The sequence below is a fragment of the Oncorhynchus gorbuscha genome, unplaced genomic scaffold, assembly GCF_021184085.1.
Source record: "Oncorhynchus gorbuscha isolate QuinsamMale2020 ecotype Even-year unplaced genomic scaffold, OgorEven_v1.0 Un_scaffold_2242, whole genome shotgun sequence".
Taxonomy (NCBI): Eukaryota; Metazoa; Chordata; class Actinopteri; order Salmoniformes; family Salmonidae; genus Oncorhynchus; species Oncorhynchus gorbuscha.
This window is the reverse complement of record NW_025746806.1, coordinates 1-20000: the sequence shown is the minus strand read 5'-3', so window position 1 is coordinate 20000 and position 20000 is coordinate 1. Positions and strand designations below refer to the sequence as shown.

The following is a 20000-nucleotide window of genomic DNA, read 5'->3' as shown; positions in this document are numbered from 1 at the left end:
CCGCTGTTGCTCCGCTAGCCTGTCTAGTTCACTACTCAGGGAGTGACCGAGAGACTGTCAGAGAGCTGCAGTGTGTGTGTGTGTGTGTGTTTACGGTGTCTGAGGCTGTACTATCGGGCACAAACAGATAACAACCTGCACAATCAATGTACGGCACACAGTTCTGCCACACCTATCGGATATCAAATGTCCTTCACGTTTTCCCTTCATCAGACTACTAGTCTACGTCTAGTGGAAGGAGCAAGTAGACAAGAGGAGGGAATGAGGTCATACAAGCGTATAGTTTCGGGGCCCAATAAATGTGGTGTTTTATTCTGCTTCCGGTTGTGTCTGTTTGCGTTGCGCTGCTCCCCCTGTCGGCCGCGTCGGTTCCTACACCCAGATAATGTGAGGACGTCCCATCGCCGACTGTCATACATGGAAATCCGCAGTGTCGTCGAGCACATAACAACAACGTTATCCACACAAAACCCCGGCTAACGTTTTGAAACAATATTGTTTTTTTTTATATCGAAGGGTAAGTGACTGACATTTCAAGAAATGTAACGAGAATCGCACGTCAATTCTACGGATTTGACAGATTTTCTGAGATTTTAGCTGTCTGACTTGCTACTGTAACTACGAGTTAGTTAGATACACAAACTAACATCATAATATCGCGGTTATTAATGTGACAGCCGGTAGTTAGATACAGGAGTCGGTTTCTTCCTTCTCTGTAAAAGGTGTCGTATGAACCAGCTAGATGGCTAACATTAGCTATGCTAACTTACCAGCTGGCTGGTCTTGGGTGTGTTTAGTTACTGTAACAGCTAGAGAGACAGCTAGCTGGCTGGTCTTGGGTGTGTTTAGTTACTGTAACAGCTAGAGAGACAGCTAGCTGGCTGGTCTTGGGTGTGTTTAGTTACTGTAACAGCTAGAGAGACAGCTAGCTGGCTGGTCTTGGGTGTGTTTAGTTACTGTAACAGCTAGAGAGACAGCTAGCTGGCTGGTCTTGGGTGTGTTTAGTTACTGTAACAGCTAGAGAGACAGCTAGCTGGCTGGTCTTGGGTGTGTTTAGTTACTGTAACAGCTAGAGACAGACAGCTAGCTGGCTGGTCTTGGGTGTGTTTAGTTACTGTAACAGCTAGAGAGACAGCTAGCTGGCTGGTCTTGGGTGTGTTTAGTTACTGTAACAGCTAGAGAGACAGCTAGCTGGCTGGTCTTGGGTGTGTTTAGTTACTGTAACAGCTAGAGAGACAGCTAGCTGGCTGGTCTTGGGTGTGTTGTTTAGTTACTGTAACAGCTAGAGAGACAGCTAGCTGGCTGGTCTTGGGTGTGTTTAGTTACTGTAACAGCTAGAGAGACAGCTAGCTGGCTGGTCTTGGGTGTGTTTAGTTACTGTAACAGCTAGAGAGACAGCTAGCTGGCTGGTCTTGGGTGTGTTGTTTAGTTACTGTAACAGCTAGAGAGACAGCTAGCTGGCTGGTCTTGGGTGTGTTTAGTTACTGTAACAGCTAGAGAGACAGCTAGCTGGCTGGTCTTGGGTGTGTTTAGTTACTGTAACAGCTAGAGAGACAGCTAGCTGGCTGGTCTTGGGTGTGTTTAGTTACTGTAACAGCTAGAGAGACAGCTAGCTGGCTGGTCTTGGGTGTGTTTAGTTACTGTAACAGCTAGAGAGACAGCTAGCTGGCTGGTCTTGGGTGTGTTTAGTTACTGTAACAGCTAGAGAGACAGCTAGCTGGCTGGTCTTGGGTGTGTTTAGTTACTGTAACAGCTAGAGAGACAGCTAGCTGGCTGGTCTTGGGTGTGTTGTTTAGTTACTGTAACAGCTAGAGAGACAGCTAGCTGGCTGGTCTTGGGTGTGTTTAGTTACTGTAACAGCTAGAGAGACAGCTAGCTGGCTGGTCTTGGGTGTGTTTAGTTACTGTAACAGCTAGAGAGACAGCTAGCTGGCTGGTCTTGGGTGTGTTGTTTTTAGTTACTGTAACAGCTAGAGAGACAGCTAGCTGGCTGGTCTTGGGTGTGTTTTGTTTAGTTACTGTAACAGCTAGAGAGACAGCTAGCTGGCTGGTCTTGGGTGTGTTTAGTTACTGTAACAGCTAGAGAGACAGCTAGCTGGCTGGTCTTGGGTGTGTTGTTTAGTTACTGTAACAGCTAGAGAGACAGCTAGCTGGCTGGTCTTGGGTGTGTTGTTTAGTTACTGTAACAGCTAGAGAGACAGCTAGCTGGCTGGTCTTGGGTGTGTTGTTTAGTTACTGTAACAGCTAGAGAGACAGCTAGCTGGCTGGTCTTGGGTGTGTTTTTAGTTACTGTAACAGCTAGAGAGACAGCTAGCTGGCTGGTCTTGGGTGTGTTGTTTAGTTACTGTAAGAGAGACAGCTAGAGAGTTACTGTAACAGCTAGCTGGCTGGTCTTGGGTGTGTTGTTTAGTTACTGTAACAGCTAGAGAGACAGCTAGCTGGCTGGTCTTGGGTGTGTTGTTTAGTTACTGTAACAGCTAGAGAGACAGCTAGCTGGCTGGTCTTGGGTGTGTTGTTTAGTTACTGTAACAGCTAGAGACAGCTAGCTGGCTGGTCTTGGGTGTGTTGTTTAGTTACTGTAACAGCTAGAGAGACAGCTAGCTGGCTGGTCTTGGGTGTGTTGTTTAGTTACTGTAACAGCTAGAGAGACAGCTAGCTGGCTGGTCTTGGGTGTGTTTAGTTACTGTAACAGCTAGAGAGACAGCTAGCTGGCTGGTCTTGGGTGTGTTGTTTAGTTACTGTAACAGCTAGAGAGACAGCTAGCTGGCTGGTCTTGGGTGTGTTGTTTAGTTACTGTAACAGCTAGAGAGACAGCTAGCTGGCTGGTCTTGGGTGTGTTGTTTAGTTACTGTAACAGCTAGAGAGACAGCTAGCTGGCTGGTCTTGGGTGTGTTGTTTAGTTACTGTAACAGCTAGAGACAGCTAGCTGGCTGGTCTTGGGTGTGTTTAGTTACTGTAACAGCTAGAGAGACAGCTAGCTGGCTGGTCTTGGGTGTGTTGTTTAGTTACTGTAACAGCTAGAGAGACAGCTAGCTGGCTGGTCTTGGGTGTGTTGTTTAGTTACTGTAACAGCTAGAGAGACAGCTAGCTGGCTGGTCTTGGGTGTGTTGTTTAGTTACTGTAACAGCTAGAGAGACAGCTAGCTGGCTGGTCTTGGGTGTGTTGTTTAGTTACTGTAACAGCTAGAGAGACAGCTAGCTGGCTGGTCTTGGGTGTGTTGTTTAGTTACTGTAACAGCTAGAGACAGCTAGCTGGCTGGTCTTGGGTGTGTTGTTTAGTTACTGTAACAGCTAGAGAGACAGCTAGCTGGCTGGTCTTGGGTGTGTTGTTTAGTTACTGTAACAGCTAGAGAGACAGCTAGCTGGCTGGTCTTGGGTGTGTTGTTGTTTAGTTACTGTAACAGCTAGAGAGACAGCTAGCTGGCTGGTCTTGGGTGTGTTTAGTTACTGTAACAGCTAGAGAGACAGCTAGCTGGCTGGTCTTGGGTGTGTTTAGTTACTGTAACAGCTAGAGAGACAGCTAGCTGGCTGGTCTTGGGTGTGTTTAGTTACTGTAACAGCTAGAGAGACAGCTAGCTGGCTGGTCTTGGGTGTGTTTAGTTACTGTAACAGCTAGAGAGACAGCTAGCTGGCTGGTCTTGGGTGTGTTTAGTTACTGTAACAGCTAGAGAGACAGCTAGCTGGCTGGTCTTGGGTGTTGTTTAGTTACTGTAACAGCTAGAGAGACAGCTAGCTGGCTGGTCTTGGGTGTGTTTAGTTACTGTAACAGCTAGAGAGACAGCTAGCTGGCTGGTCTTGGGTGTGTTTAGTTACTGTAACAGCTAGAGAGACAGCTAGCTGGCTGGTCTTGGGTGTGTTTTTAGTTACTGTAACAGCTAGAGAGACAGCTAGCTGGCTGGTCTTGGGTGTGTTTTTAGTTACTGTAACAGCTAGAGAGACAGCTAGCTGGCTGGTCTTGGGTGTGTTTAGTTACTGTAACAGCTAGAGAGACAGCTAGCTGGCTGGTCTTGGGTGTGTTGTGGTTTAGTTACTGTAACAGCTGAGAGACAGCTAGCTGGCTGGTCTTGGGTGTGTTTAGTTACTGTAACAGCTAGAGAGACAGCTAGCTGGCTGGTCTTGGGTGTGTTTAGTTACTGTAACAGCTAGAGAGACAGCTAGCTGGCTGGTCTTGGGTGTGTTTTTAGTTACTGTAACAGCTAGAGAGACAGCTAGCTGGCTGGTCTTGGGTGTGTTGTTTTAGTTACTGTAACAGCTAGAGAGACAGCTAGCTGGCTGGTCTTGGGTGTGTTTAGTTACTGTAACAGCTAGAGAGACAGCTAGCTGGCTGGTCTTGGGTGTGTTTAGTTACTGTAACAGCTAGAGAGACAGCTAGCTGGCTGGTCTTGGGTGTGTTGTTTAGTTACTGTAACAGCTAGAGAGACAGCTAGCTGGCTGGTCTTGGGTGTGTTTAGTTACTGTAACAGCTAGAGAGACAGCTAGCTGGCTGGTCTTGGGTGTGTTTAGTTACTGTAACAGCTAGAGAGACAGCTAGCTGGCTGGTCTTGGGTGTGTGTTTAGTTACTGTAACAGCTAGAGAGACAGCTAGCTGGCTGGTCTTGGGTGTGTTGTTTAGTTACTGTAACAGCTAGAGAGACAGCTAGCTGGCTGGTCTTGGGTGTGTTTAGTTACTGTAACAGCTAGAGAGACAGCTAGCTGGCTGGTCTTGGGTGTGTTTAGTTACTGTAACAGCTAGAGAGACAGCTAGCTGGCTGGTCTTGGGTGTGTTGTTTAGTTACTGTAACAGCTAGAGAGACAGCTAGCTGGCTGGTCTTGGGTGTGTTTAGTTACTGTAACAGCTAGAGAGACAGCTAGCTGGCTGGTCTTGGGTGTGTTTAGTTACTGTAACAGCTAGAGACAGCTAGCTGGCTGGTCTTGGGTGTGTTGTTTAGTTACTGTAACAGCTAGAGAGACAGCTAGCTGGCTGGTCTTGGGTGTGTTTAGTTACTGTAACAGCTAGAGACAGCTAGCTGGCTGGTCTTGGGTGTGTTTTTAGTTACTGTAACAGCTAGAGAGACAGCTAGCTGGCTGGTCTTGGGTGTGTTTAGTTACTGTAACAGCTAGAGAGACAGCTAGCTGGCTGGTCTTGGGTGTGTTGTTTAGTTACTGTAACAGCTAGAGAGACAGCTAGCTGGCTGGTCTTGGGTGTGTTTAGTTACTGTAACAGCTAGAGAGACAGCTAGCTGGCTGGTCTTGGGTGTGTTTAGTTACTGTAACAGCTAGAGAGACAGCTAGCTGGCTGGTCTTGGGTGTGTTGTTTAGTTACTGTAACAGCTAGAGAGACAGCTAGCTGGCTGGTCTTGGGTGTGTTTAGTTACTGTAACAGCTAGAGAGACAGCTAGCTGGCTGGTCTTGGGTGTGTTTTTAGTTACTGTAACAGCTAGAGAGACAGCTAGCTGGCTGGTCTTGGGTGTGTTTAGTTACTGTAACAGCTAGAGAGACAGCTAGCTGGCTGGTCTTGGGTGTGTTTAGTTACTGTAACAGCTAGAGAGACAGCTAGCTGGCTGGTCTTGGGTGTGTTTAGTTACTGTAACAGCTAGAGAGACAGCTAGCTGGCTGGTCTTGGGTGTGTTGTTTAGTTACTGTAACAGCTAGAGAGACAGCTAGCTGGCTGGTCTTGGGTGTGTTTAGTTACTGTAACAGCTAGAGAGACAGCTAGCTGGCTGGTCTTGGGTGTGTTGTTTAGTTACTGTAACAGCTAGAGAGACAGCTAGCTGGCTGGTCTTGGGTGTGTTTAGTTACTGTAACAGCTAGAGAGACAGCTAGCTGGCTGGTCTTGGGTGTGTTTTTAGTTACTGTAACAGCTAGAGAGACAGCTAGCTGGCTGGTCTTGGGTGTGTTTAGTTACTGTAACAGCTAGAGAGACAGCTAGCTGGCTGGTCTTGGGTGTGTTTAGTTACTGTAACAGCTAGAGAGACAGCTAGCTGGCTGGTCTTGGGTGTGTTTAGTTACTGTAACAGCTAGAGAGACAGCTAGCTGGCTGGTCTTGGGTGTGTTGTTTAGTTACTGTAACAGCTAGAGAGACAGCTAGCTGGCTGGTCTTGGGTGTGTTTAGTTACTGTAACAGCTAGAGAGACAGCTAGCTGGCTGGTCTTGGGTGTGTTTAGTTACTGTAACAGCTAGAGAGACAGCTAGCTGGCTGGTCTTGGGTGTGTTGTTTAGTTACTGTAACAGCTAGAGAGACAGCTAGCTGGCTGGTCTTGGGTGTTGTTTAGTTACTGTAACAGCTAGAGAGACAGCTAGCTGGCTGGTCTTGGGTGTGTTTAGTTACTGTAACTGTAACAGCTAGAGACAGCTAGCTGGCTGGTCTTGGGTGTGTTTAGTTACTGTAACAGCTAGAGAGACAGCTAGCTGGCTGGTCTTGGGTGTGTTGTTTAGTTACTGTAACAGCTAGAGAGACAGCTAGCTGGCTGGTCTTGGGTGTGTTTAGTTACTGTAACAGCTAGAGACAGCTAGCTGGCTGGTCTTGGGTGTGTTTAGTTACTGTAACAGCTAGAGAGACAGCTAGCTGGCTGGTCTTGGGTGTGTTGTTTAGTTACTGTAACAGCTAGAGAGACAGCTAGCTGGCTGGTCTTGGGTGTGTTTAGTTACTGTAACAGCTAGAGAGACAGCTAGCTGGCTGGTCTTGGGTGTGTTTAGTTACTGTAACAGCTAGAGAGACAGCTAGCTGGCTGGTCTTGGGTGTGTTGTTTAGTTACTGTAACAGCTAGAGAGACAGCTAGCTGGCTGGTCTTGGGTGTGTTTAGTTACTGTAACAGCTAGAGAGACAGCTAGCTGGCTGGTCTTGGGTGTGTTTAGTTACTGTAACAGCTAGAGAGACAGCTAGCTGGCTGGTCTTGGGTGTGTTTTTAGTTACTGTAACAGCTAGAGAGACAGCTAGCTGGCTGGTCTTGGGTGTGTTTAGTTACTGTAACAGCTAGAGAGACAGCTAGCTGGCTGGTCTTGGGTGTGTTTAGTTACTGTAACAGCTAGAGAGACAGCTAGCTGGCTGGTCTTGGGTGTGTTTAGTTACTGTAACAGCTAGAGAGACAGCTAGCTGGCTGGTCTTGGGTGTGTTGTTTAGTTACTGTAACAGCTAGAGAGACAGCTAGCTGGCTGGTCTTGGGTGTGTTTAGTTACTGTAACAGCTAGAGAGACAGCTAGCTGGCTGGTCTTGGGTGTGTTTAGTTACTGTAACAGCTAGAGAGACAGCTAGCTGGCTGGTCTTGGGTGTGTTGTTTAGTTACTGTAACAGCTAGAGAGACAGCTAGCTGGCTGGTCTTGGGTGTGTTTAGTTACTGTAACAGCTAGAGAGACAGCTACCTGGCTGGTCTTGGGTGTGTTTAGTTACTGTAACAGCTAGAGAGACAGCTAGCTGGCTGGTCTTGGGTGTGTTGTTGTTTATTTACTGTAACAGCTAGAGAGACAGCTAGCTGGCTGGTCTTGGGTGTGTTGTTGTTTAGTTACTGTAACAGCTAGAGAGACAGCTAGCTGGCTGGTCTTGGGTGTGTTTAGTTACTGTAACAGCTAGAGAGACAGCTAGCTGGCTGGTCTTGGGTGTGTTGTTGTTTAGTTACTGTAACAGCTAGAGAGACAGCTAGCTGGCTGGTCTTGGGTGTGTTTAGTTACTGTAACAGCTAGAGAGACAGCTAGCTGGCTGGTCTTGGGTGTGTTGTTGTTTAGTTACTGTAACAGCTAGAGAGACAGCTAGCTGGCTGGTCTTGGGTGTGTTTAGTTACTGTAACAGCTAGAGAGACAGCTAGCTGGCTGGTCTTGGGTGTGTTGTTTAGTTACTGTAACAGCTAGAGAGACAGCTAGCTGGCTGGTCTTGGGTGTGTTTAGTTACTGTAACAGCTAGAGAGACAGCTAGCTGGCTGGTCTTGGGTGTGTTGTTGTTTAGTTACTGTAACAGCTAGAGAGACAGCTAGCTGGCTGGTCTTGGGTGTGTTTAGTTACTGTAACAGCTAGAGAGACAGCTAGCTGGCTGGTCTTGGGTGTGTTTAGTTACTGTAACAGCTAGAGAGACAGCTAGCTGGCTGGTCTTGGGTGTGTTGTTGTTTAGTTACTGTAACAGCTAGAGAGACAGCTAGCTGGCTGGTCTTGGGTGTGTTGTTTAGTTACTGTAACAGCTAGAGACAGCTAGCTGGCTGGTCTTGGGTGTGTTGTTTAGTTACTGTAACAGCTAGAGAGACAGCTAGCTGGCTGGTCTTGGGTGTGTTGTGGTTTAGTTACTGTAACAGCTAGAGACAGCTAGCTGGCTGGTCTTGGGTGTGTTTAGTTACTGTAACAGCCAGAGAGACAGCTAGCTGGCTGGTCTTGGGTGTGTTTAGTTACTGTAACAGCTAGAGAGACAGCTAGCTGGCTGGTCTTGGGTGTGTTGTTTAGTTACTGTAACAGCTAGAGAGACAGCTAGCTGGCTGGTCTTGGGTGTGTTGTTTAGTTACTGTAACAGCTAGAGAGACAGCTGGCTGGCTGGTCTTAGAGACAGCTGTGTTCTTGTTTTTAGTTACTGTAACAGCTAGAGACAGCTAGCTGGCTGGTCTTGGGTGTGTTTAGTTACTGTAACAGCTAGAGAGACAGCTAGCTGGCTGGTCTTGGGTGTGTTGTTTAGTTACTGTAACAGCTAGAGAGACAGCTAGCTGGCTGGTCTTGGGTGTGTTGTTTAGTTACTGTAACAGCTAGAGAGACAGCTAGCTGGCTGGTCTTGGGTGTGTTGTTTAGTTACTGTAACAGCTAGAGAGACAGCTAGCTGGCTGGTCTTGGGTGTGTTGTTTAGTTACTGTAACAGCTAGAGAGACAGCTAGCTGGCTGGTCTTGGGGTGTGTTTTTAGTTACTGTAACAGCTAGAGAGACAGCTAGCTGGCTGGTCTTGGGTGTGTTGTTTAGTTACTGTAACAGCTAGAGAGACAGCTAGCTGGCTGGTCTTGGGTGTGTTGTTTAGTTACTGTAACAGCTAGAGAGACAGCTAGCTGGCTGGTCTTGGGTGTGTTGTTGTTTAGTTACTGTAACAGCTAGAGAGACAGCTAGCTGGCTGGTCTTGGGTGTGTTTAGTTACTGTAACAGCTAGAGAGACAGCTAGCTGGCTGGTCTTGGGTGTGTTTAGTTACTGTAACAGCTAGAGAGACAGCTAGCTGGCTGGTCTTGGGTGTGTTTAGTTACTGTAACAGCTAGAGAGACAGCTAGCTGGCTGGTCTTGGGTGTGTTTAGTTACTGTAACAGCTAGAGAGACAGCTAGCTGGCTGGTCTTGGGTGTGTTTAGTTACTGTAACAGCTAGAGAGACAGCTAGCTGGCTGGTCTTGGGTGTGTTGTTTAGTTACTGTAACAGCTAGAGAGACAGCTAGCTGGCTGGTCTTGGGTGTGTTTAGTTACTGTAACAGCTAGAGAGACAGCTAGCTGGCTGGTCTTGGGTGTGTTTAGTTACTGTAACAGCTAGAGAGACAGCTAGCTGGCTGGTCTTGGGTGTGTTGTTGTTTAGTTACTGTAACAGCTAGAGAGACAGCTAGCTGGCTGGTCTTGGGTGTGTTGTTGTTTAGTTACTGTAACAGCTAGAGAGACAGCTAGCTGGCTGGTCTTGGGTGTGTTTAGTTACTGTAACAGCTAGAGAGACAGCTAGCTGGCTGGTCTTGGGTGTGTTGTTGTTTAGTTACTGTAACAGCTAGAGAGACAGCTAGCTGGCTGGTCTTGGGTGTGTTTAGTTACTGTAACAGCTAGAGAGACAGCTAGCTGGCTGGTCTTGGGTGTGTTTAGTTACTGTAACAGCTAGAGAGACAGCTAGCTGGCTGGTCTTGGGTGTGTTTAGTTACTGTAACAGCTAGAGAGACAGCTAGCTGGCTGGTCTTGGGTGTGTTGTTGTTTAGTTACTGTAACAGCTAGAGAGACAGCTAGCTGGCTGGTCTTGGGTGTGTTGTTTAGTTACTGTAACAGCTAGAGAGACAGCTAGCTGGCTGGTCTTGGGTGTGTTGTTTTAGTTACTGTAACAGCTAGAGAGACAGCTAGCTGGCTGGTCTTGGGTGTGTTTAGTTACTGTAACAGCTAGAGAGACAGCTAGCTGGCTGGTCTTGGGTGTGTTTAGTTACTGTAACAGCTAGAGAGACAGCTGGCTGGCTGGTCTTAACAGCTAGTGTGTTTGTTTTTAGTTACTGTAACAGCTAGAGACAGCTAGCTGGCTGGTCTTGGGTGTGTTTAGTTACTGTAACAGCTAGAGACAGCTAGCTGGCTGGTCTTGGGTGTGTTGTTTAGTTACTGTAACAGCTAGAGAGACAGCTAGCTGGCTGGTCTTGGGTGTGTGTTTAGTTACTGTAACAGCTAGAGACAGCTAGCTGGCTGGTCTTGGGTGTGTTTAGTTACTGTAACAGCTAGAGAGACAGCTAGCTGGCTGGTCTTGGGTGTGTTTTTAGTTACTGTAACAGCTAGAGAGACAGCTAGCTGGCTGGTCTTGGGTGTGTTGTTTAGTTACTGTAACAGCTAGAGAGACAGCTAGCTGGCTGGTCTTGGGTGTGTTTAGTTACTGTAACAGCTAGAGAGACAGCTAGCTGGCTGGTCTTGGGTGTGTTTAGTTACTGTAACAGCTAGAGAGACAGCTAGCTGGCTGGTCTTGGGTGTGTTGTTTAGTTACTGTAACAGCTAGAGACAGCTAGCTGGCTGGTCTTGGGTGTGTTTAGTTACTGTAACAGCTAGAGACAGCTAGCTGGCTGGTCTTGGGTGTGTTGTTTAGTTACTGTAACAGCTAGAGAGACAGCTAGCTGGCTGGTCTTGGGTGTGTTTAGTTACTGTAACAGCTAGAGACAGCTAGCTGGCTGGTCTTGGGTGTGTTGTTTAGTTACTGTAACAGCTAGAGAGACAGCTAGCTGGCTGGTCTTGGGTGTGTTTAGTTACTGTAACAGCTAGAGACAGCTAGCTGGCTGGTCTTGGGTGTGTTTAGTTACTGTAACAGCTAGAGAGACAGCTAGCTGGCTGGTCTTGGGTGTGTTGTTTAGTTACTGTAACAGCTAGAGAGACAGCTAGCTGGCTGGTCTTGGGTGTGTTTAGTTACTGTAACAGCTAGAGAGACAGCTAGCTGGCTGGTCTTGGGTGTGTTTAGTTACTGTAACAGCTAGAGAGACAGCTAGCTGGCTGGTCTTGGGTGTGTTGTTTAGTTACTGTAACAGCTAGAGAGACAGCTAGCTGGCTGGTCTTGGGTGTGTTTAGTTACTGTAACAGCTAGAGACAGCTAGCTGGCTGGTCTTGGGTGTGTTGTTTAGTTACTGTAACAGCTAGAGAGACAGCTAGCTGGCTGGTCTTGGGTGTGTTTAGTTACTGTAACAGCTAGAGACAGCTAGCTGGCTGGTCTTGGGTGTGTTGTTTAGTTACTGTAACAGCTAGAGAGACAGCTAGCTGGCTGGTCTTGGGTGTGTTTAGTTACTGTAACAGCTAGAGAGACAGCTAGCTGGCTGGTCTTGGGTGTGTTGTTGTTTAGTTACTGTAACAGCTAGAGACAGCTAGCTGGCTGGTCTTGGGTGTGTTTAGTTACTGTAACAGCTAGAGAGACAGCTAGCTGGCTGGTCTTGGGTGTGTTGTTTAGTTACTGTAACAGCTAGAGAGACAGCTAGCTGGCTGGTCTTGGGTGTGTTTAGTTACTGTAACAGCTAGAGACAGCTAGCTGGCTGGTCTTGGGTGTGTTTAGTTACTGTAACAGCTAGAGAGACAGCTAGCTGGCTGGTCTTGGGTGTGTTGTTTAGTTACTGTAACAGCTAGAGAGACAGCTAGCTGGCTGGTCTTGGGTGTGTTGTTTAGTTACTGTAACAGCTAGAGACAGCTAGCTGGCTGGTCTTGGGTGTGTTTAGTTACTGTAACAGCTAGAGACAGCTAGCTGGCTGGTCTTGGGTGTGTTTAGTTACTGTAACAGCTAGAGAGACAGCTAGCTGGCTGGTCTTGGGTGTGTTGTTTAGTTACTGTAACAGCTAGAGAGACAGCTAGCTGGCTGGTCTTGGGTGTGTTTAGTTACTGTAACAGCTAGAGACAGCTAGCTGGCTGGTCTTGGGTGTGTTTAGTTACTGTAACAGCTAGAGAGACAGCTAGCTGGCTGGTCTTGGGTGTGTGTTGTTTAGTTACTGTAACAGCTAGAGAGACAGCTAGCTGGCTGGTCTTGGGTGTGTTTAGTTACTGTAACAGCTAGAGACAGCTAGCTGGCTGGTCTTGGGTGTGTTTAGTTACTGTAACAGCTAGAGAGACAGCTAGCTGGCTGGTCTTGGGTGTGTTGTTTAGTTACTGTAACAGCTAGAGAGACAGCTAGCTGGCTGGTCTTGGGTGTGTTTAGTTACTGTAACAGCTAGAGACAGCTAGCTGGCTGGTCTTGGGTGTGTTTAGTTACTGTAACAGCTAGAGAGACAGCTAGCTGGCTGGTCTTGGGTGTGTTGTTTAGTTACTGTAACAGCTAGAGAGACAGCTAGCTGGCTGGTCTTGGGTGTGTTGTTTAGTTACTGTAACAGCTAGAGAGACAGCTAGCTGGCTGGTCTTGGGTGTGTTGTTTAGTTACTGTAACAGCTAGAGACAGCTAGCTGGCTGGTCTTGGGTGTGTTGTTTAGTTACTGTAACAGCTAGAGAGACAGCTAGCTGGCTGGTCTTGGGTGTGTTGTTGTTTAGTTACTGTAACAGCTAGAGAGACAGCTAGCTGGCTGGTCTTGGGTGTGTTTAGTTACTGTAACAGCTAGAGAGACAGCTAGCTGGCTGGTCTTGGGTGTGTTTAGTTACTGTAACAGCTAGAGAGACAGCTAGCTGGCTGGTCTTGGGTGTGTTGTTTAGTTACTGTAACAGCTAGAGAGACAGCTAGCTGGCTGGTCTTGGGTGTGTTTAGTTACTGTAACAGCTAGAGAGACAGCTAGCTGGCTGGTCTTGGGTGTGTTGTTTAGTTACTGTAACAGCTAGAGAGACAGCTAGCTGGCTGGTCTTGGGTGTGTTGTTTAGTTACTGTAACAGCTAGAGAGACAGCTAGCTGGCTGGTCTTGGGTGTGTTGTTTAGTTACTGTAACAGCTAGAGAGACAGCTAGCTGGCTGGTCTTGGGTGTGTTTAGTTACTGTAACAGCTAGAGACAGCTAGCTGGCTGGTCTTGGGTGTGTTGTTTAGTTACTGTAACAGCTAGAGAGACAGCTAGCTGGCTGGTCTTGGGTGTGTTGTTTTTAGTTACTGTAACAGCTAGAGAGACAGCTAGCTGGCTGGTCTTGGGTGTGTTTAGTTACTGTAACAGCTAGAGACAGCTAGCTGGCTGGTCTTGGGTGTGTTGTTTAGTTACTGTAACAGCTAGAGAGACAGCTAGCTGGCTGGTCTTGGGTGTGTTTAGTTACTGTAACAGCTAGAGAGACAGCTAGCTGGCTGGTCTTGGGTGTGTTTAGTTACTGTAACAGCTAGAGACAGCTAGCTGGCTGGTCTTGGGTGTGTTTAGTTACTGTAACAGCTAGAGAGACAGCTAGCTGGCTGGTCTTGGGTGTGTTGTTTAGTTACTGTAACAGCTAGAGAGACAGCTAGCTGGCTGGTCTTGGGTGTGTTTAGTTACTGTAACAGCTAGAGACAGCTAGCTGGCTGGTCTTGGGTGTGTTGTTTAGTTACTGTAACAGCTAGAGAGACAGCTAGCTGGCTGGTCTTGGGTGTGTTGTTTAGTTACTGTAACAGCTAGAGAGACAGCTAGCTGGCTGGTCTTGGGTGTGTTGTTTAGTTACTGTAACAGCTAGAGAGACAGCTAGCTGGCTGGTCTTGGGTGTGTTTAGTTACTGTAACAGCTAGAGACAGCTAGCTGGCTGGTCTTGGGTGTGTTGTTTAGTTACTGTAACAGCTAGAGAGACAGCTAGCTGGCTGGTCTTGGGTGTGTTGTTTAGTTACTGTAACAGCTAGAGAGACAGCTAGCTGGCTGGTCTTGGGTGTGTGTTTAGTTACTGTAACAGCTAGAGAGACAGCTAGCTGGCTGGTCTTGGGTGTGTTTAGTTACTGTAACAGCTAGAGAGACAGCTAGCTGGCTGGTCTTGGGTGTGTTGTTTAGTTACTGTAACAGCTAGAGAGACAGCTAGCTGGCTGGTCTTGGGTGTGTTGTTTAGTTACTGTAACAGCTAGAGAGACAGCTAGCTGGCTGGTCTTGGGTGTGTTTAGTTACTGTAACAGCTAGAGACAGCTAGCTGGCTGGTCTTGGGTGTGTTTAGTTACTGTAACAGCTAGAGAGACAGCTAGCTGGCTGGTCTTGGGTGTGTTGTTTAGTTACTGTAACAGCTAGAGAGACAGCTAGCTGGCTGGTCTTGGGTGTGTTTAGTTACTGTAACAGCTAGAGACAGCTAGCTGGCTGGTCTTGGGTGTGTTTAGTTACTGTAACAGCTAGAGAGACAGCTAGCTGGCTGGTCTTGGGTGTGTTGTTTAGTTACTGTAACAGCTAGAGAGACAGCTAGCTGGCTGGTCTTGGGTGTGTTGTTTAGTTACTGTAACAGCTAGAGACAGCTAGCTGGCTGGTCTTGGGTGTGTTTAGTTACTGTAACAGCTAGAGACAGCTAGCTGGCTGGTCTTGGGTGTGTTTAGTTACTGTAACAGCTAGAGAGACAGCTAGCTGGCTGGTCTTGGGTGTGTTGTTTAGTTACTGTAACAGCTAGAGAGACAGCTAGCTGGCTGGTCTTGGGTGTGTTTAGTTACTGTAACAGCTAGAGAGACAGCTAGCTGGCTGGTCTTGGGTGTGTTTAGTTACTGTAACAGCTAGAGAGACAGCTAGCTGGCTGGTCTTGGGTGTGTTGTTGTTTAGTTACTGTAACAGCTAGAGAGACAGCTAGCTGGCTGGTCTTGGGTGTGTTGTTTAGTTACTGTAACAGCTAGAGAGACAGCTAGCTGGCTGGTCTTGGGTGTGTTTAGTTACTGTAACAGCTAGAGACAGCTAGCTGGCTGGTCTTGGGTGTGTTTAGTTACTGTAACAGCTAGAGAGACAGCTAGCTGGCTGGTCTTGGGTGTGTTGTTTAGTTACTGTAACAGCTAGAGAGACAGCTAGCTGGCTGGTCTTGGGTGTGTTTAGTTACTGTAACAGCTAGAGAGACAGCTAGCTGGCTGGTCTTGGGTGTGTTTAGTTACTGTAACAGCTAGAGAGACAGCTAGCTGGCTGGTCTTGGGTGTGTTGTTTAGTTACTGTAACAGCTAGAGAGACAGCTAGCTGGCTGGTCTTGGGTGTGTTTAGTTACTGTAACAGCTAGAGACAGCTAGCTGGCTGGTCTTGGGTGTGTTGTTTAGTTACTGTAACAGCTAGAGAGACAGCTAGCTGGCTGGTCTTGGGTGTGTTTAGTTACTGTAACAGCTAGAGACAGCTAGCTGGCTGGTCTTGGGTGTGTTTAGTTACTGTAACAGCTAGAGAGACAGCTAGCTGGCTGGTCTTGGGTGTGTTTAGTTACTGTAACAGCTAGAGAGACAGCTAGCTGGCTGGTCTTGGGTGTGTTTAGTTACTGTAACAGCTAGAGACAGCTAGCTGGCTGGTCTTGGGTGTGTTTAGTTACTGTAACAGCTAGAGAGACAGCTAGCTGGCTGGTCTTGGGTGTGTTGTTTAGTTACTGTAACAGCTAGAGAGACAGCTAGCTGGCTGGTCTTGGGTGTGTTTAGTTACTGTAACAGCTAGAGACAGCTAGCTGGCTGGTCTTGGGTGTGTTTAGTTACTGTAACAGCTAGAGAGACAGCTAGCTGGCTGGTCTTGGGTGTGTTGTTTAGTTACTGTAACAGCTAGAGAGACAGCTAGCTGGCTGGTCTTGGGTGTGTTGTTTAGTTACTGTAACAGCTAGAGAGACAGCTAGCTGGCTGGTCTTGGGTGTGTTTAGTTACTGTAACAGCTAGAGAGACAGCTAGCTGGCTGGTCTTGGGTGTGTTTAGTTACTGTAACAGCTAGAGAGACAGCTAGCTGGCTGGTCTTGGGTGTGTTGTTTAGTTACTGTAACAGCTAGAGAGACAGCTAGCTGGCTGGTCTTCTTGGGTGTGTTTAGTTACTGTAACAGCTAGAGAGACAGCTAGCTGGCTGGTCTTGGGTGTGTTTAGTTACTGTAACAGCTAGAGAGACAGCTAGCTGGCTGGTCTTGGGTGTGTTTAGTTACTGTAACAGCTAGAGAGACAGCTAGCTGGCTGGTCTTGGGTGTGTTTAGTTACTGTAACAGCTAGAGAGACAGCTAGCTGGCTGGTCTTGGGTGTGTTGTTGTTTAGTTACTGTAACATCTAGAGAGACAGCTAGCTGGCTGGTCTTGGGTGTTGTTTAGTTACTGTAACAGCTAGAGAGACAGCTAGCTGGCTGGTCTTGGGTGTGTTTAGTTACTGTAACAGCTAGAGAGACAGCTAGCTGGCTGGTCTTGGGTGTTGTTTAGTTACTGTAACAGCTAGAGAGACAGCTAGCTGGCTGGTCTTGGGTGTGTTTAGTTACTGTAACAGCTAGAGAGACAGCTAGCTGGCTGGTCTTGGGTGTGTTTAGTTACTGTAACAGCTAGAGAGACAGCTAACATCACGTGTCATCTTGGCCTGTCATGTCTTCCTCTGTCTACTTGTTTGGGTATGTAGATGATGGTAGCCAGCTAACGTAGTAGTACTGGTGTTCACTTATCTAGCTACCTTTATCCGCGTTGTTAGAGTTACTAGTCTGTTAGGCAGGTGGAGGAGTTAACTGGGGACCGTTAGTTGGAGACCAAGGGCTTTTTGGTTTCGGGACAGATGAGGTCTCTTTGAATGAGATGGCTGTGCTCCTGCACATGTTACGTTGCTTTGGGCCTTTGTATCACAGTGGTCTAAGGCACTGCATCTCAGTGCTAGAGACGTCACTACAGACCCTGGTTCAGCGGTCTGAGGCGTCACTACAGACCCTGGTTCAGTGGTCTGAGGCGTCACTACAGACCCTGGTTCAGTGGTCTGAGGCGTCACTACAGACCCTGGTTCAGCGGTCTGAGGCGTCACTACAGACCCTGGTTCAGCGGTCTGAGGCGTCACTACAGACCCTGGTTCAGCGGTCTAAGGCACTGCATCTCAGTGCTAGAGACGTCACTACAGACCCTGGTTCAGCGGTCTGAGGCACTGACCCTGGTTCAGTGGTCTGAGGCGTCACTACAGACCCTGGTTCAGCGGTCTGAGGCGTCACTGTGGTTCTCGGTCTGAGGCGTCACTACAGACCCTGGTTCAGCGGTCTGAGGTCACTGTGGTCTCAGCGGTCTGAGGCGTCACTACAGACCCTGGTTCAGCGGTCTGAGGCACTGTGTCTCAGTGCTAGAGGCGTCACTACAGACCCTGGTTCAGTGGTCTAAGTCACTGCATCTCAGTGCTAGAGGTGTCACTACAGACCCTGGTTCGATTCCAGGCTGTATCACCACCGGCCATGATTGGGAGTCCCGTAGGGCGGCGCACAATTGGCCCAGCGTCGTCCTGCTTAGGTTTTGGCCGGGGGTAGGCCTTCATTGTAAATAATAATTTGTTCCTAACTGAATTACCCAGTTAAATAAAGATGTATACTATAAATCATATGATCTAACTATATGTTTCGCCTTGATGTGTCTACAGGGGACAGAGGAACTGCAGTCCTGCTCACCAAACAGGACAACGAGGACTTCACCATGAACTGTCACATCGATGGTAATGAACAACAACACATCCTGTCTGTCTGTCTGTCTGTCTGTCTGTCTGTCTGTCTGTCTGTCTGTCTGTCTGTCTGTCTGTCTGTCTGTCTGTCTGTCTGTCTGTCTGTCTGTCTGTCTGTCGTAATATAGTCTGTCTGTCTGTCTGTCTGTCTGTCTGTCTGTCTGTCTGTCTGTCTGTCTGTCTGTCTGTCTGTCTGTCTGTCTGTCTGTCTGTCTGTCTGTCTGTCTGTCTGTCTGTCTGTCTGTCTGTCTGTCTGTCTGTCTGTCTGTCTGTCTGTCTGTCTGTCTGTAATATAGTCTGTCTGTCTGTCTGTCTGTCTGTCTGTCTGTAATCTAGTCTGTCTGTCGTAATATAGTCTGTCTGTCGTAATATAGTCTGTCTGTCGTAATATAGTCTGTCTGTCGTAATATAGTCTGTCTGTCGTAATATAGTCTGTCTGTCGTAATATAGTCTGTCTGTCGTAATATAGTCTGTCTGTCGTAATATAGTCTGTCTGTCGTAATATAGTCTGTGTGTGTTCAGTAATATAGTCTGTGTGTGTTCAGTAATATAGTCTGTGTGTGTTCAGTAATATAGTCTGTGTGTGTTCAGTAATATAGTGTGTGTGTGTTCAGTAATATAGTGTGTGTGTTCAGTAATATAGTGTGTGTGTGTTCAGTAATATAGCGTGTGTGTGTTCAGTAATATAGCGTGTGTGTGTTAAGTAATATAGCGTGTGTGTGTTCAGTAATATAGCGTGTGTTGTGTTTGTCAGGAGACATGGAGAACCAGGTTGAGATGGAGGAGAAGACGAGGCTCATCAACCAGGTGCTAGAGCTACAACACACACTGGAAGGTAACATCTCTCTGTTACACCACTCTCTCTCTGTTACACACATCTCTCTCTCTGTTACACATCTCTCTCTCTGTTACACACATCTCTCTCTGTTACACATCTCTCTCTCTGTTACACACATCTCTCTCTGTTATCTCTCTCTGTCTCTCTCTGTTACATCTCTCTCTGTTCGTCTGTCTCTCTCTGTTACACATCTCTCTGTCTGTACATCTCTCTCTCTCTCTGTCTGTCTGTCTCTCTGTTACACATCTCTCAGTACACACATCTCTCTCTGTTACACATCTCTCAGTCTGTCTCAGTCTCTCTCTCTATTACATCATCTCTCTGTTACACATCTCTCTGTCTCTCTGTCTGTGTCTCTCTGTCTGTCTCCTGTCTCTCTGTTACACATCTCTCTCTCTCATCTCTCTCTGTTACACATCTCTCTCTCTGTTACACATCTCTCTCTGTTACACATCTCTCTCTCTCTGTTACATCTCTGTTACACACATCTCTCTCTGTTACACATCTCTCTCTCTGTTACACACATCTCTCTCTGTTACACATCTCTCTGTTACACACTCTCTCTCTGTTACACATCTCTCTGTTACACATCTCTCTCTGTTACACACATCTCTCTCTGTTACACATCTCTCTCTCTGTTACACATCTCTCTCTCTGTTACACATCTCTCTCTCTGTTACACATCTCTCTCTGTTACACATCTCTCTCTGTTACACATCTCTCAGCTACACACATCTCTCTCTCTGTTACACATCTCTCAGCTACACATCTCTCTCTGTTACACATCTCTCTCTCTGCTACACATCTCTCTCTGTTACACATCTCTCTCTGTTACACATCTCTCTCTGTTACACATCTCTCTCTCTGTTACACACATCTCTCTCTCTGTTACACACATCTCTCTCTCTGTTACACATCTCTCTCTCTGTTACACATCTCTCTGCTACACTTCTCTCTCTGTTACACACATCTCTCTCTTTGTTACACATCTCTCTCTGTTACACACATCTCTCTCTCTGCTACACATCTCTCTCTCTGTTACACACATCTCTCTGTTACACACATCTCTCTGTTACACATCTCTCTCTCTGTTACACATCTCTCTCTCTGCTACACACATCTCTCTCTGTTACACTCTCTCTGTTACACACATCTCTCTCTCTGTTACACATCTCTCTCTCTGTTACACATCTCTCTCTCTCTGTTACACACATCTCTCTCTGTTACACATCTCTCTCTGTTACACATCTCTCTCTCTGTTACACATCTCTCTCTCTGTTACACATCTCTCTGCTACACATCTCTCTCTGTTACACACATCTCTCTGTTACACATCTCTCTCTCTGTTACACATCTCTCTGTTACACACTCTCTCTTACACTCTCTCTCTGTACACACATCTCTCTCTCTGTGCTACACACTCTCTCTCTGTTACACATCTCTCTGTTACTCTCTCTCTCTCTCTTGTTCTCTCTCTGTTACACATCTCTCTCTGTTACATTACTGTTACATCTCTCTCTGTTACACATCTCTCTCTGCTACACACACATCTCTCTCT

The 20000-nt window shown here is 47.1% G+C and overlaps 1 protein-coding gene across 1 annotated transcript in view; it reads left to right on the top strand.

Moving 5' to 3' along the window:
* LOC124025394 (short coiled-coil protein A-like) overlaps nt 1-18452 on the top strand; it is a gene marked incomplete at its 3' end in the record, with an annotated part of 21197 nt that extends 2745 nt beyond the window's left edge. The window contains exons 2-3 of the mRNA XM_046338877.1: nt 17527-17598; nt 18359-18452. Of these exons, the coding sequence (XP_046194833.1) occupies nt 17527-17598; nt 18359-18452 (166 nt within the window). The remainder of the gene's footprint in view (nt 1-17526; nt 17599-18358) is intronic.
* Between the last annotated feature and the right edge of the window lie 1548 nt (nt 18453-20000).